We start from the raw sequence: 17270 nt of genomic DNA, 5'->3' as shown, positions 1-17270 counted from the left end.
ATTTGAGAAGGTTTGTTGATGAGAAGGCACCTGAGATCCTTGACTGCCCTCTTTGTAATGCAGTTCGTAACTGATGATTCCCTCTTTCTCGAAGGCTGGTTCCCATGTAAGCTCAACACCTGTGTCTGACACCTCACCGACTTGGAAGTTTGTCGGCTGTCCAGGGACTACAAATGGAGCCAGTGTTGACAGTTTAATAGATATGAAATTAAACAAACAGATTTTTACAACTGTATATTTAGTGAAAGTGTTAGAGAAAACATTTACACCCCGTGGCAACAGGGTTAGAACAATTACTAGGTGAAAATGTACTTACATTTTTGTCTCACCCAATAGAAACATTCCCAATCACTAAACTCATCTTGCTACTGTACATTTTTGATTCCCCAACAGTAAAATTTTCAAATGCTAAATATCTTTATCTAACTCAAGACTGACAACTGGAGCTGAATGATTATGGAATGAGAAATCACGATATTCTGTTTCAAATAGAGATCACGATTCTGAACCGACAACTAGAGGTTCTGACAAAATATTAATTGCTGCAATCTATTTTAAAAAATGATTAGAATGAATATTTTGATAAAATTGGTTTGTTAAGCATTCAATGACTCACTCATAAATACTTCACTTGTTTCATTACTGAATGAATCAGAATTTTTGAACAAATCTCTTGAATGAAAGATTCAATGACAAATACATTTCTCAATAGCTAACTGACTATACTACACCTTTAGCTCACCCAATACTAACAGACATTTCTAATCGCTAAACTCACCTTGCTACATTGTTAGCCAAACAAGCACAGACAACAGACATTTTTAAATCGTTAAACTTACTTTGCTACACCCTCAGCTCACCCGATACAAACAATGGACATTTCCGATAGCAAAACTCACCTTGCTACATCTTTTGCTGAGCCAATACTGAAAAAAGGACACAAAAAATTGACATACAAACCTCCTTGAAGCACTTTGACATGAATGGGATCTGAGAAGGGTCCATCTCCTACAGACGTGAAGGCCAGCACTCTGATGGTGTAGGTCTCGGAAGGCACCAGACTCTGAATGGTGGTGATCACGCTGTCTTGTACGTTGTGGATTTGCCACATGCTCATGAGCTGAGATGGGTCCATGGTGTAGTACACCCGATAACCCTTGATCTGTCCATTGGGCTCCTCGGGTTCATCCCAGCGTACCATCATGGTGTTCTGTGAAATGATACGGGCTTGGATATTTCGCGGTGGGCTGGCGGGAGCTTGCTCCCCAGTCCTAGCCTCGACTGGTTCACTGGGTGGGCCTTGGCCAATAGTGTTATAGGCGGACACGCGGATCTCATAATCAGTGTTAGGAGAAAGTCCTCCAATACTGTAGCGAGTGGTGGTGATGGAGTCCACAGTCTCAAACTTGCTCTCGGGAGACTTGGCACGGTACTGGATGATGTAATGGGAGACGGGTTCAGGGTTGCCACTGTCCCAGGTGATGGTGATGCTGGTGGCGGTAGTTTCGGTCACGACAGGAGTACCTGGAGGTTTCGGCAAAGCTGCATTGGAGGGATGATAAAATACTGTAGTCAATACTGGAACTAGAAAGTATGAACGCTTGTTTCCGCCACAGGAAAAGATAATTGCGACTTTTTATCTCACAATTCTGAGTTATAAAGTCAGAATTGCGAGATATAAAACACGCAATTCTCATATGAAAAGTCAGAATTGTGAGATAAAAAGTCCCAATTACCTTTTTTATTTTTTTATTCTGTGGCAGAAAAAACTTCCATAAGAAAACACTTTGAAATATGGCTTAGTTTGAATTTCTTTAGACCAGAGGAACCCCCGATTCAATTGATTCTTACACTTGACAATGATCTGGGACACAGCCTCAATGATGCCCAGGCTGCTCATGGCCACGCAGGTGTAGTTGGCCGACTCGCGGACGCCATTTAACTCCAGAACGTTCCTGCCCACTGGCATCTCGTCCTCAGGCGTCAAGTCCTCAGAGTTGAGCATCCACTTGACGTAGGGCATGGGCGAGCCCACGGCGACACAAGTGATGTTGACGCTCCCGCCCGGCATGATCTCGTGGCTGGTGGGCAGGATGGAGAAACGTGGAGGCACGCGACGAACTGCAAAGGGCGGAGGAATAGCGACAAGAAAAAGAGAAAGAGAAAGGTAACAAGACACGTCGATGAAAACGAGCCTTTCTTTAGAACGTACATGTTGTCTAAAGAGAGGACAAACAATTATAAAAATGAGACTAAACAACTTCACTTGGGTTTATACAAATTAAAATAACGATAAAGTAACTAAATTAACAGAACTGCTTCACCAACAATATAGATTGACATTTAAGCAACAAATTCATAGCAACAAGGTTCCATTGACCAATATTTGACCCATCACAGCACGATTAATTGCACAAAAATCTATTATGAGTTTCTCATCTTTAAAATTAGATCTCGATGGGACCTGTAACTACAGTAAACAAAATGAAAATCATGAATTACTGTTAAAAAAAGTGGAAAAGCTCTACAGTTTGAACAGAAAATGCTCTTTGTTGTTGTTGTATCGTAAGTGTGACGTAATTTTTCAAATCTACCCGTGCCAAAGAAACCCTACATATGTACATACACATTGGTACGTACATACACTGGTAATGGTAAGCCCCTCCAAGAGGGACTAAAGATGAGAAACCTTAATCAGATTTTTGTGGTTGAGAGTAGATCAACTGGACAAAGCCTTTTAAAGATCTGACACGCTTCCATTGATAGATGCAGCTGTCATTTTCACAGACATCATGCAGAAATAGGTAGAGGTCAACCAAAGAGTAAATGGGAACAATAAAACCAGAGAGAAGTATTTGAGATAAAATGCATAGAGGAATATAACTGAAGGGTCGCTAGCATGCCCAGACAAAAGACAACTGGAGAGAAAAAAAAAAGAGAAATATAAGAGAATAGAACGCGCAAAAGAGCAAGAAAGAGGAAGAAAGGGAAGGGTTGGGAAAAGGAACGAGGGGGGGAAACCCACTTCAATGCAGAGAAAGGCTTTTTATCGTCTCCAGCCAATATGACGTAATGTGACAGGGTTGTGTTGTCACATTGCAGTCCTGGCTAGACATTACACAAAGTTGTATGGCGGAAACTCTGGATTCAGTCAATAAGTAGCTGTCAGTTCAACTCAACTAACTATCACACATATCAATAAAACAAAGAAAAAGAAAGAAAATGTATGAAAATTGACCAAATAAGGGCACATGACGGGTACAGATGCTAGTCTACAGTGATGACAGCGATGCAACTCAACTACTGAGATGCCAAACCTACAAACGAGAGAAAAAATGAAGGATCTTTTGGGGGAAAGGTTTGGATATGAGATATGGCGTAGATGAAGTTGGCCAGGTTGTGGAACAGGCTTTTGTTTTCATAGCCTGTCTGGCATGTTCATTCTTGGTAACCTTGCTTTTTTGATATGACTCATTGAAAGTCAAGGTCTGATGGAAACTTAAATGACTCTAAAATACACAGACTCTGTTCCAATACCAAGTCAGCTGCCCAGGTAGTTCCCTTCTGAGGCAACTTTCTAAACAACAGCAAACACTGCAGAAAGACTCAACTGTTGCCAAATGAGTTTGACGTTAGCATGTTGCTAAGCTAATTACGAGACATTCTAACAAGCGTTTAAATATGGCACCTGCAAGTATTGCATAAGCTTTCTGCAATTGATTCTGGGATTGACCTCTTACCAGAAGGATACATGCGATGCTATCGTAGAACTTGGTCAAAACTAGATAAAGTTGCTGATGAAACGTTGGCTATGTGTTTTTGATGTCTGAGTATCTTGCAAGGTTTTGGAACAGAGCAACAGATATTTTTAGCAATAAAGTTAAAAAACACATAAAACTTCAGAGTTTGGTTCCCCCAAGAATCGTCAAGGCATCTGCCTTATTGATGTTGGTGGACGCGAATGACCAATGAAACAGGGAGTAGGATGTGCTAGGTGTGTCCTAAGATGGCGGGTGGTGAGGGGGTCATGCCTCATTTACATTTGGCAAGAGGAGAAAGAAAAGACAGAGGGACAGCAATGTGTGCTGGGGCTAGCTCAGAAAAAAAACAACCAAACCAAATGAAAATTAACAACCCCACACAAGGAGGACAGAAACAACAGGTAGAGACAGGGCACAAGGCAGAACAAGACCTAGGCTGCAAGACAGCAGGGGAAGGGGGGGGGGGGGGGGGCAGACTGGAAGGACAAAATGGTGGACGCACATGTGGGACTAGAGACAGAAGGGAAATAACACGGGGAGTGAGAGGTGGGGATTGGGGCAAAGAGGAGACTGTAACCCTGGGCCAACTGGAGGTTTGACTTCTCACACAATGGGGCTTGAAATACACGATTAAACGTTCACCATAGCCTTGGAAACCAGCAGTCAAAGAGCATAAAGTCTTGAATTTGTAATTAAACACCATCGAAAGCACAGTTCAAAAGTTTTAAATCTAGTTTAAAATGTTGGCGCCAAAATATTTAAATAATTTTTTTTTTTTAAATCAACATACAATTTAAACATTTAAAAGTACTTTTAAATAATAACAGTCAGGGTAACAGGCTCAACTATTACATTCTAAATTTCGCGATAATTAAAGATGAATATGTTCACAGTTTCAGAGAGCCAGTGTGACGGATGACCTCAGTCGGTGTCCGGTTCATTATAACTTTATGTCATTAGTTTATAATATATCTATTTAACATTGCATATTAATCCATTTTATGATAAAATTTATCCATTTTGATATTAATTTGTTTTTATTAATTGTTTATATATAAAAATAAAAAGGTTAAGTGATTCATTCAAAGGTTCAATGCAAGTTCAGCTCTATCCACGGCATTTGGAAGCATTGAAATGAATATAATTTTACACTTTTTTCTCGCAATTTGAGCTTTTTCGCTAAATTATTTTCTGTGGTAATCAACATTACGCCACAAATGCGACAGAGCATCATTTGTATTGAACCCGGATCACTCCTTTAATTAAGGAAAAATCAAAAACATTTTGATTTGTTGAGAAAACAAAAACAACAACAGCAAATGAAACATTGACACACTAAAATGACCCCTCCCCCCGATATAAATGCATATTGAACAAATGTTCAACAAAGGTGAAAGGGCAGCCCACGTATCACAAGGTGCATGCATGACCGCAGGAAAGACAACAACAGAACGGCACCAAACTATCCTTCTGCTACAGTCAACACATATTTGTGGCATGCAACCCTCCCCAAGTGCAGCATTTTATGGAATCCACACAATTGAAATGTCAAAATTGGTGAATTCGTCACAGCACACACACATAACCACAGTGTAGGAGTGTCTTTAAAGGCTCTGTAGAGAACAATGAGCAAACACAGAGAAACATGACAATGACAAGATGAGAGTGATTCTTCTAGCGAATTAATGATGGACAGGCCCAGGCGTAATCCGGTACGCTGATTTAAACAGATTTAAGTATACTTAAAAAAGGCAATATATTAAATAAACAAACATGCTTTATGCTGATGGGTGATGCAACATTTGGCCGTTCTTAAAACCAAATATTCTAGAGGCTAAAAAGTTCGCTTCCTAAGGCCACATTAGTCGAGCAATCGCGGGCTGCAACCTTTCACCTTGTGAATTATTCCCAATCCAAAACTTGTGAATTGCACTTGCAATACGTTCTTGAATAACTCAATCCGCTTATTTTCGAAACGAAGCAACCTTTTGAAAAGACGCCGAGTAGCTTGGCAACTTCAAAGTCACTGGCAACAAAGCATCCCACACTTTAGGCTCGAGTAAACTGTGGCGAAGTGGGGAAATCATAAGCGGGTCTAATGTCTTCAGATGCATGTCGACATTTACGACTGGCGCTATCGCCGCATCGGCTTCGCTTTGCTTTCAAAATGCCATTGCACAAAGCTTTATCTAAGTCCTGACACATGGTCCTATAGCTTGACGTTTGATGTGCGATGGTGCTCTCCGCTGTGATATACGGAGGAATATAGAAACGGTCCAATCGGACGGACACGCTCCTCATTCACTAAGACCAGGAGCCCGGCAGGCCGAGAGCGATCTCTTTGAGGTCCAGAGTCAAAATCCCATTTCAAGCCCAATGTGGAGAAAACTCTAACAATGGACAGAGAAAGACAAAATAAAAAGGCCAAAGAGTGTCTCACTCCTTGTAATTCATGACTAGGATGTTTCAAAGGCGGCCATTTTGATGAGACAGTCTGTCCAGCCCCAAAATCAAGGTAGGAAGGGAAGCCAAAATAATGCGCAGCCTTTAATGTCACATTGAAGCTGAGATTACACCCTGTTTGATGTCCAAAACCCACAATAATCCATTTGGCTTGAAGGTAGCGAGGCCATTTGCATGCAGTCGGCAGGGGTTCCCCATATTAACATACACACCTCCGCCGCTGCAATGCAAAGCAGCCTCTGTAGGGGTCCAGACCGGTTCTAGTAATGCTAATTGGAGCATTTGTAAAGCACTACAACCCCTGATCAACTGCTATAGTGGGGCTGCATTGCATTTGAGATTTTGCACCAAAACCTGCACCTTTATAATACACTAAACACTCGTTTATTCAAAGTAGGCTTAGCTTTTGACAAGTAGGTAGGGTGTGATCTAGCTTGCATTTCTATTTGTACCCCGAAAGAGCATGCAAGGACATGCAACACAACCCAAAGTGGTGGCAGTGGGCTTCACGTGCATCCACATGCGCATACACCGAACATAATCATAGCACTTAGCATGGCGTACGGTACAGCTCAAGTCTTCCAGCATCTCAGAGTGGATCTGTGAGGTTTCCTCGTATTGGCCACTAATTCTATTAATGTGATCTTGAATCCTTAACATTTTGGCTTTGTCACCGCATTACAGGGAGTTGAATGGCGGAGCGGTTGAAAGCTTCATTGTCAGGCGGCAACAATGAAAGATTAGCGACTACATTGAAACAAGAAGAATAATAATTTCTGTTATTAATTCGGCGCGGAATAGAAGGGAACTTGTGTCGAGGCTCGGGGGGGATTTCGCCATACGGAAGCAATTAAACTATCATGCCTGATGTAGACGGCTAACAAGGAGACTATAGAGTTAAAAAATATCGATTGAAATTGGAAAAGAGCGGCAGCAATTGTTTTTTAAAAACATTAACATGAGAAAAAAAGCTGGTTTTAGCTGGTCTCCCAGGGAATTTGGACATTTTTTTAGCTGAACAGGCTTGTCTTAGCTAGTAAAGCTGGGAGACCCGCTAAAACCAACTGAACACTAGCTTGACCAGCTCGGCCAGCCTGGGAGACCAGCTTAAACCAGTTACCTCCAGCTTAAACCAGCTGAACTGAACACTAGCTTGACCAGCTTAAACCAGTTACCTCCAGCCTAAACCAGCTAAGATTAGCCAACCATCCTAGGCTGGTTTTAGCTGTTGTCTTTCAGCAGGGACATTAGCATTAGTATGTTTTGTACAAGACTTGGTAAATTGTTTTAAAAGAAGCAATTATTTAGGCCATTCTGATCTGTTTTTGATAGCGGCTATTGGCTAACACACAATAAAAGCTATAAACATTTCCACTACAAATATTTTCCACTCTTTTATTTTCAAGCTACACCGTGTTAGCCACTAGCTGCTATCAACAACATTTCTCATTTAGCATTATTAACTGCTCACTCTGATTAATGTGCAGCTAGTGAAAGCTAGTGCGCTCATACGGTTAGACTTTCTATATGCTAGGCTGCAGTAACAAGCTATCGGGGTAAAAGCGGCACAGATTTCACAGTGGGAACAGCCGGATATGAAAAATAAAGCTCTGTCAATAAATGCCAGGCCCTGAGAGACAGAGTAGCGGCAAAGCGCACTTCATTATTTATAACCCCAAATCATGTGGTGTCGCCCCCCTCCCAACAACACTGTGTCTGTAAAAACTGAATAATTCAGAGAGCCATTTAGTCTCAGACATCACGAGATAGCTGGCAACACGTTAGCATTAGCCAAGTGAAGCAGAGGGTCTTGTTCTGTGTCATTATCCCTGACAAACGGCCGTCTGAAACGTGGGGAGACGGATGACATATCAACTGAGAGTTAGCCATCCGCACGATTGGACAAACTTGTGTGGATAAATGCGAGCTTTCCGACTGATTTCTGGTTCTACAGCTACAAAAAAAAAAAAAAAAAAAAACAGAACGGTAAAAAGCTAAGTTTTAGCATTCAGTGACATGATATTTAATGCTAAATTTTGGTGCTAATCCAATAACTGCGAGCGTGGGTTTTAAAAGGGCACTTTTATATATTTTAAAATGGCATCGGCTATTTGGACTAAGTGCAAATAACAATAGTCGCTATTTACACTAAGCGTCATTGGTTAGTACACAAGTGGGCGGAGTTAGTGTAAATAGCCTCTGCCAACAAGGCGGGCTTTTAGTGTAAATAGACACTAGCATTAAAACCAGATGCAATGCAAAACCAGAAAAATGCTCATCAATATATTTGTCTTGGTTTCCAGTAAATATAGAAGATAAAATTGACATATATTACACTCTAAAAAATTTGGGTCAAATATGGACAAACCCAGCCATTGGGTTAAATTTTTTTATTATAAAAATGTTAACCCAACGGTTGGGTTTGTCCATATTTTACCCAGATTTGGGTTAAAACAACCCATCATTTTTAGAGTGTAAGATAAAAGATAAATTACTTGACACAACAAAATGATGTAGCCTATGCTAATTATACAAGCTTTAATCCTGAATTAGGTTTTGTTTTTTTGTCTTACTCTATTGGAAAATGGTCTTTCCCTGTACCACTCCCCATCCCCCCCTCCCCCTCCCAACCGCCCAAAAAAAAGATGTGGACAAATGTAAATATAATGGTCGCTACGAACAGGCGTGCAATTATTGCACTCAGCTGCATTAGCGAAGGATTAACACAGAGAGACTCAGAAACAAAGCACCCGCTTTTTGTTCTGCTCCAATTTGGGGGTTTTAATACTGCACGTTGTGGCCAAGTAAGAAGCAATTCAGACGTATACGCTGGCAACGACGGCTCGAGCGAATGATAAATCCTGATTTGATTGAGCCTGCGGACTGCGAAAGGGCAAGAGGCAGTCAGTCATCACGAGGATATATCGCTATGAAATAAAGTCTGTTTTCTGTGGAGCTGCGTGAAGTGCGGAGATCATTATATCTGCCAATGATCCATGTGGCACCAAAAAAAACTAATTAGCAGAGTGAGTCTGCGACCAAAACTAAGCTTTCGAGTGCAGGGACGGCTTTGTGATTCAGAAGATGGCAGGAAAACTGTCTGTAGAAACACGAGACAACAATGCACAGAAACACACACACCACATCTGACAGACCAGAAACTACAACAAAAAGGGATTTGAAAACTGAACGAAACTGAGGGTGCACATTACACAAACACCACAACACAAGGAACCGACCAAATGAGTCGCCAACAGAGGCTCAATCCAGGAGAACTGGACCAAACAAAGAGAATAACAAAACACAGGAATGCAACGAAGCACGACAGCGTCTTGAGGCATGCAAGCGCAGTTACATTCTCCCAGCATGCATCACTTGTTTACTTTCAAATGCGAGATTTCCATGACAGCATGTGCACATAAGCATTTTCTGTGGGCAGAAGCAATACTGAAGGATGCAAACGAGAAAAGGCCCCACAATGCAAAATTAAAAACGTAAAAAAAAGGAAAACGAACCCGAATTAGCGGGTTAGTTACTGCTAAGTTTTATGCAGTTATCTCCCAGAATTTAAAACTTATTTAGCAGCTTGATTTTTAAACTCCGAATTAGCTATGAGCCTTCCAATCTAGATCAGTCAAGGTTAAGGTTTTAATACATGTTGATTTTTCGATTTAATGTGGGTTAAAAAAAGTGAAAAAAGAAAAAACACACCAACCTTCTCGAAGCTCTGAGGGATGTAAAGGGGTTGATGCAGAACACAATGACATGAGGAGAAGAGAAAAATAGGGGAAACACAGAGAGAGTAAAAAAGGCCACCTCAAGGCGTTTAGCTGCTACATTTCTCTGACTGATGTCGCCTGATTATTTCTTGCGTGACAAAGTCTGCCGCGTTTACCTGCTTTGACCCAAACACTTTGATTCACCCCAGTGGTTGCTGGGAAAAGCGTTCGGCCACTGGAGTCAATTCAAGCATGTTATAACAATGCAAAATTACAAGGACTTTAGCCACCTGAAGAGCTGCCGCTGCGGCTTTAATTACAGAAACAAAACAAAGAGACAAAAACAGAAATCAATGAAACAACCCCAAGTACCAACCAAATCAAAGCGACCGTACAAATAAAAACCACATAATTAGCATTAAAGTTAGCAGCTACAATCAAGACAACCGACTCTAAAAGCGTTGTGCTATTATCAGGCATGCATATGCATGAAAATGGTTTCACTCGTATAAACGGGCGGGTTGTTTCCTCCACTGTAGCTGCTAATTTCAAGTGCCGTTAATTCTAGAACAGAAAACATTTGATTGTACTCAATAATTAAGCTTTGGAAGAAAAAAAAAGAAGAAAAAAAAAAGACAAAAGGAGATGGGATACGGTCTTAATGCAGTATGCGCATAATCAGTGAGAAATTAGCATACCTATGTTGAATTAATTACCGCTGTGGTAATTTGAATGGATTTCGGAAATCTCCAGTCACCCAATTACTGAAATGTCACTAGAAATCAGATCAAATGTTACTGAACATCTAACACTGTTTAAGGTCTTTCCTTCCAGGTCTTCAGACGAGAGTAAAAGCAGCACTAATCCACAACAGGCCGTCAACTTCATCACGGGCGAGAGGCGGTATAACGTATAATGTTCTTCTTACCGTGGTAAAAATCACTCTAAAAGTAAGGCCTCTTGTGGATTATTGCTGTCAAGAAATGGTGATAAAAGATGCAAATATTCAATCATTAATGAGAATTCCAATTTAGAATTCTGTGTAATTCCAATTTAGAATTCTGTGTATCCACTGTTCTAACCCCCAAAATTAGCATTCTGTCATCATTTGTTATTCCAAACCTTTCTTCTTCCTTCTGTGGAACACAAAAGAAGATACTTTGAAAAATGTCTGGCCTATTCAATAAAACGAACTGTCTAATGCAGAAAAGCCATCGTCGTATTCTGCAGAAGAAAGAGATTCGGAGAGGTTTGAAGTAAAAGATGATTAAATCTCTCCCCGACTCTGAGATGGAGCGTCTGCATCTTCTCTAGCGGGAGAACTATAATAACTGTAATAATGAAAAGACAACTCTCTGACCCATTTTATAATGTAACGGCCAGTGAATAATTTATCCAGAACAAAGTTATTTGGTACACAGCGGGTAAAAAAACCCATCGTTTTTAATATGCATTAAATAAATAATACATGCGCAAAATGCAAAATGCATCTGCCTCGATTTATTAAAGTCATCAACCTGGAGATCCAACTCTTCTTAAGGTTAGTCGTCTGCGCTAATGTAATGCCTTAAAACAGTCTCAGACGTTCCTTATTAATAATAATAACATCCACTGAGCCAAGACAGATCGGTAATTATTTAGATTTAGCAATTAATGTCGACACTTCTTTGTGTGTGATTAGCAAGATGCATATTTTGAGATCAACATACTTTCCTTTTGCAACAATTTACCTCTTCGTTGGGAATACCCTTAGCATTTTGATTGGCTTATTGCATTGGCCAATCAAAATCAAGACTTACCATCATCCTCTTGACCTGCTCGACCCCATCAGAGAGAAGACTGAACACTACCCATTAAGTATCGAACATGTGTATATTCTGTGTTTTAGCGTAAAGATTATTTGATATACAACTGGTCATGTGACCCGTCGTGCATGAGAGGATTTCATTGGTTGTTTTTCGATGGGCTCCAGGGCCAGGTTGCTCCCTACCTCGCACATACAGGTTGGCAGGGGAAGAGTATCGGACGCCTTCGATGTTAGACGCCACACACTCGTACTTCCCCTGGTCGGTTTCCTCAGTGTTTTCTATCTGCAGGGCACCTGGGAGAAAAAGAAGAAAAAGAAAAAGAAAAAGGAAAAAAAGTACCCCAAAGAAAAGGGATGAAAGACAGAGAGAGAGAGAGAGAGAGAGAAAAAGGGAGAAGACGGCACACTATTAGAGGTTTGAAAGTAACAAGACTGTCAGAAACTATTTTATTTTGTATGTTTGGTGCGGCGTCGTATCCTCATGAATTGCTCAAAGGCCTTTCCCGTTTGAAAGCCGACTTCGCCTTTTAACGCTAACGCACTGTGTTGAATCTGAGCAGTTCCACACTCAAGGCAAGAAAGATTAGACTGATCCAAATATGTCCGAACGCATCGCGTCAAACGCACTCGGAAAAGAACTAGCAGCGATGTTATGGTGTTCGCAGGAGTGCTGGATCGCATCAATCAGAGCACCGGGAACTATCATGGTGCGGCGTCCAAGGAGATAAACCGTTGCGCGGTCCCAACGGGAGGGAAGTCGGTGAGGGTCAAGACTGAGACATCCATTAGTTCATGTCGAAATGTGCTGCGCATGGCTGAAGCTTAGCACAACACTTAAATCCCACGGCATGAATTATTTCAGCCGGTCTCCCAGGAGCTGTGGCAATACTCATGTCAGTGGGACTGAGAACGGCCATTGGCTTGATATTCCCCCAAATTTTGCAGCAGGGTTGGCTTGTAAACCAAGGTCATTGCCATGTGACGTAAGTTTGAGATCTATCAAAACTTTTCAGGTGAAATAAAAAGGGCCTAATGATCTTTATATTAGCCTCCACTTCCTCTTCTGAAGAAACTTAAACGGGTGATGAACTGAGAAATCAAACTTTCCTTGAGCTTTTGACATATAAGAGGTTATCATACTATAAGAATATTATAAATGAAACTGTAAGTTTCAGAACTGAGCTTGTTAGTCCAATAAAAGCTTTTATTGACAGTAGGCACAGCGAACGACAGGTTTTTCAAAGTGGGGATCAATGACGTCAAAGTGTATTAAACCCCGCCTCCACAGAAGAAGAGCGACGCCCACTTCAACACCGCCTGTTTAGCCACGCCCACCGATTCACACATTACATGAAACTCATTATAATATGCAAAACTGTTATCCAATCATAAAAGTAGGCGTCTACTTCCAAGTCTTCGTTTTAAGAGCGTACGTTTCAGGAGCTAGGCTCAAACCCAGGGTAGAAAATAGCCGATTACTTATTCATTTTGATGTTTTTGAATGTAAAAACCAAGAGAACTTCATAAGTTGACCTCAGACAACAATATAAAATAATTTAAAAAGACAGTTCATGGCCCCTTTAAGGTGCAACTTCACTATGAGTTTCCCTGAAATAACCCGAGGACATAATAAAGGTCTTACTCAAATGGTAAGGATTAGGGGTTATTGAGTTTAATTTATTTAGCATTTATTCATTTATTATCATACATTTAGCATTATTAATCAGCATATAAAGAGCATTTCATAATAAAAAATGTTATAATTTGGAAAAATATTTAGAGATGGCAAGGGAAGACAAAAAATTTATAAATTACTATTCAAGATTGTTTTGTCCTCATGATGAGAGTTTATTATAATATTATGTATATTATTTGTTTTTATTAGTTTATTGCCTTGTGCAAAATATATAAAAATTGTTCCAGTGTGTTCTCAGTCTCAGTTCTCAGTCACAAGGCCTTGTGCCAGACACAAAGAAACTAATAACAAGGCCTAAATGTAAAATAAATGAAGAAAAAAACCCTTTTATATTCATATCCAGTTGGGAGACATATTTACTTGTTTTTGGTAAATTTTTGGTACAAATCCTTAGACATCACTAAGGCCCAAGATTCTCATATTTGATGACTACTTTGAGTGTTTCGTTTTTCTTTTCTTTTGCAACGTACTACGGCTACCCCGATGGAAATGTATAACTGTTCCAAAAAAAGTATTGCCCGGACCTCTTAGAAACTTTAATAGAATATGCCTGCTATTTGTGATCCGTTGTTTTGCGAACACTTTTAACACACTTGAAACGCACTTCCCTGTGGTTCCCCGTCTGCTGCCGAAGAGATCCAGGGATTTACAAATTACAAATCTCATTATCATCTCAGAATCCCGGTCTGAATGCAGCAAATGTGATGCTAACAGATCGATTTCTTTGGGAACCAACTACCTTTCCATTACACACCGCGCCGCCGCCACCCCGACTTCTCTGTCTTTGAGTCTTTGAGAACGCCACCATTGCATTTCTACAGGTACCATCAACACCGTCCTCACTCCTGGGGAGACGCTCATTCCGGCCGAACGAAGACGTCAACCTTCATCTACGCCACATGTGGTGACGGGACATCAACAGCAGGGACTCACGCTGCGGTTTAAGCGCGCAGTCTGTGTGCCAATGAGACTGTGGCTTCTGGGTGGATGAATCACACCTGCTCGCGGCGGATCAACAGCATGATGGGATCAGGGAGTTTAGAGGCGTGGCGGGGAGAGACTAAAATGGAAGGTGGTTTCTAAAGTGTGTGTGTGTGCTAGTGCACGGATCGTTTGATGTGCACATTGGCGCGGCGGGTGGCCGGGCAACAGCAGGTGGGCTTGGAGAGCTTTCTAAAGTCTCCTCAGGTGCGCAGCCGAAGGAGAACCGCTCGCGCGCAACCTGTGCTACGTGACGTCGTTGGAAATCTCCATCAGTCGTTCGTCCTTCTCACGGCAGTTCTGGAGTGCAGAAAACAGGCACGGATTTGAATGTTATTGGAGCCGGGGTTGATAAATAAACCATGGCACAGGGGTGTGCCGAGCTCCGAGTTCTCCCCGTCTTCGCTGGGGTTGTGACTCTTGTGATGCCCTTTTCTATGAACAGTAATGATTGAGTAATGCCATTGAGGAAATCTTAGCAAGAACAGAGCAAATCCAAATTCATTAAATCCAAATTAGTTCCCGGCGGCTCCAAAGCAAGCACATTTTCTCAGGGCTCCTTCCTGCCTGAACAGGACTATTTTGGGTACTCCTGCTTGCTATTCAGCCGGCTGACGATTCCCCACTGACTTCATTACATATTTGCAGCTGTGTTTTTCCCCCTTGCCTGTTTCCGCTTGGGCTCGGATAAGCTCGCTGAGAATATATGATTTTGGGAGGGATTGACAGTGTTCCTACTTTTAGCAGTCCTTCTCAAAATCTATCAATCTCTTTGTCCTAATTGGTATTGAGAGGAAACATTAGCATAAAGCTAATCAGGTTTACTGTCCTCGCATCTCATTTTGAGCTTATTTTTCTCCCAAACAGTCCTTAGCTAACTAAGCAAGAGGGATATTTAACAACAACAACATGTTTAACATGTCGCTGTTCAAAATATCTCTGATCCCTTCTCACTTTTCACTCAAATCTCACTTTCGCTCAGCCACGAGAATGTTTTCAGTTATTATCTTTTGTGTATAATTACATTTTGAGTTTCCATTATCCATCCTGCCTGTGGCGTCTTTGAGGCTGCCGGTGTAGCCTTTCCGTTAGCGGCACGGCTAACAACAAAACAAGCTGTTATCTTACTTTAACCAATAGTGTCGAGCTCAAAGAGTCATAACGCCGCACAATACCATTTTTGTTAAAAGGCAAGTGGAAGTCATTTTCTGAATATCCGTGCCACGACGCAATCATCTAGCTGACATGAACCCTCCAGCTATGAACTATTATCTGAAGCTGAACAATAACGAATATATTACAGGATTCAAATGCCTGTGAGTGCACTATGAATAACCTAAAAGCAACAGAGCCTTCATTGCTGACGACCAGGGAGAAAATCTGCAGAATATTGTAGAAGAAAGCAGTATCAAATTAGCCAAATCAAGCGTGTATTTAAAGTGACATATTGTGCCCCTTTTCACAAGATGTAATATAAGTGTCAGTGAAATTTCAGCTCAAAATACCCCACAGATGTTTTATTATAGCTTGTCAAATCTGCCCCTTTTTGGGGGTGAGCAAAAACACACAGTGTTAGTGCTAAAAACTTGCTGTTTTTAAATCTAGCCTAAAAACATAGTTTTATAGTCTGGCATTTGACGCTATGTGAGAGTTGCTTTTTTATTGTGTCTTATTGTTTTCTTCGGTGCTGTTGACTTGTTATGTGATATTTGTGAACAGCACTTTGATAAACACTTGACTTTTGTGTGTGTCCCTTTAAATGCAAATGAGCTGCTGCTCCCCGTCTCCGTTCAGAAGAGAGCCGATCCTTTACACAAGCTTCGGGAATAACAAAATACTTTTTTCATAGTTTGGCTGGTCCTGCGACTTATAGTCAGGTGCGACTTATATATCAAAATTAATTCATACTGACTGAGATGAACCAAGAGAAAACATTACCGTCTGCAGCCGCGAGAGGGCGCTCTAGTTAGCGGAGTTGTTCAGAAGCGACACCGAGGAAGAACTCAATGGATTCAGTGTTGAGGAATGAGATCGGGAGCTTGGTGAACTTGCTGACCGGTAACTTGTTGGACTCGCTGGCTAATGTTAGTTTAGCCTATTCAGCCTCAGGTATATGTTCTTTATGCTATTGTGTCGCTGAATAACTGTTAATGTGTTACGCTAACACACCGGACACTATTCAGCTGTTGTTCTGTGTGCTGTTGTGGAGCTGAATAACTGATAATGTGTTACGCTAACACACCGGACACTATTCAGCTGTTGTTCTGTGTGCTGTTGTGTCGCTGAATAACTTGCCTTTCCAGATTAAATGTCTGTTCTTGGTCTTGGATTTTGTGAAATAAATTTCTAAATAAATGCGACTTATAGTCCAGTGCAACTTATATATGTTTTTTTCCTCTTCGTGACGCTTTTTTTGACTGATGCAACTTATACTCCGAAACGACGTATACGGTAGTCACGGATTGTGGAAAGCACTTTTTGTGAATTCTCCACTGCATCGGTGTCAATACGAAGCGATAAATGGGCCATTAAGTGTTTTTGTCACGATCAGCCGGAGTTGGCGTGAGCTTGTGACTGGCGGACACGCGGTAGCTGTTGACCTGCAACCGGTTGGGGCTTTAGCGACGGCCTTGGGAGACAAAGTCTTGTCATCTCCCGTCATCCGTCCGATCCCGGATCATGGGGGAGAACAGGCTGGGCTGTCTGTAACGTGGAGGCCGTGTCAGGAGGCAGCTCTGCTGGGGCGTAGAGCGCGGCGGCCAGGTGTGCAGTCGAGCAGAGCGCTGAACCGTGACCGGCGCTACCGTGCAGCTGTCTATTACAGCCTGTGTGCACGTGACGCT

At 41.5% G+C, this 17270-nt stretch overlaps 1 protein-coding gene across 15 annotated transcripts in view; it reads right to left on the bottom strand.

The window, feature by feature from the left end:
• ptprsa (protein tyrosine phosphatase receptor type Sa) overlaps positions 1 to 17270 on the bottom strand; it is a 234714-nt gene that overhangs the window by 72535 nt on the left and 144909 nt on the right. For all 15 annotated transcript variants that reach the window (XM_079594307.1, XM_079594300.1, XM_079594310.1 and 12 more), the window contains 4 exons: positions 11934 to 12044; positions 1852 to 2121; positions 961 to 1542; positions 31 to 167 (listed from right to left, as the gene is read on the bottom strand). In XM_079594307.1, coding sequence (XP_079450433.1) covers positions 31 to 167; positions 961 to 1542; positions 1852 to 2121; positions 11934 to 12044 — 1100 coding nt within the window. The remainder of the gene's footprint in view (positions 1 to 30; positions 168 to 960; positions 1543 to 1851; positions 2122 to 11933; positions 12045 to 17270) is intronic.

Source organism: Phoxinus phoxinus (genome assembly GCF_949152265.1).
Source record: "Phoxinus phoxinus genome assembly, chromosome: 20".
Taxonomy (NCBI): Eukaryota; Metazoa; Chordata; class Actinopteri; order Cypriniformes; family Leuciscidae; genus Phoxinus; species Phoxinus phoxinus.
Note: the sequence above shows the minus strand (reverse complement) of the source record. Positions and strands in the feature narration are given on the sequence as shown.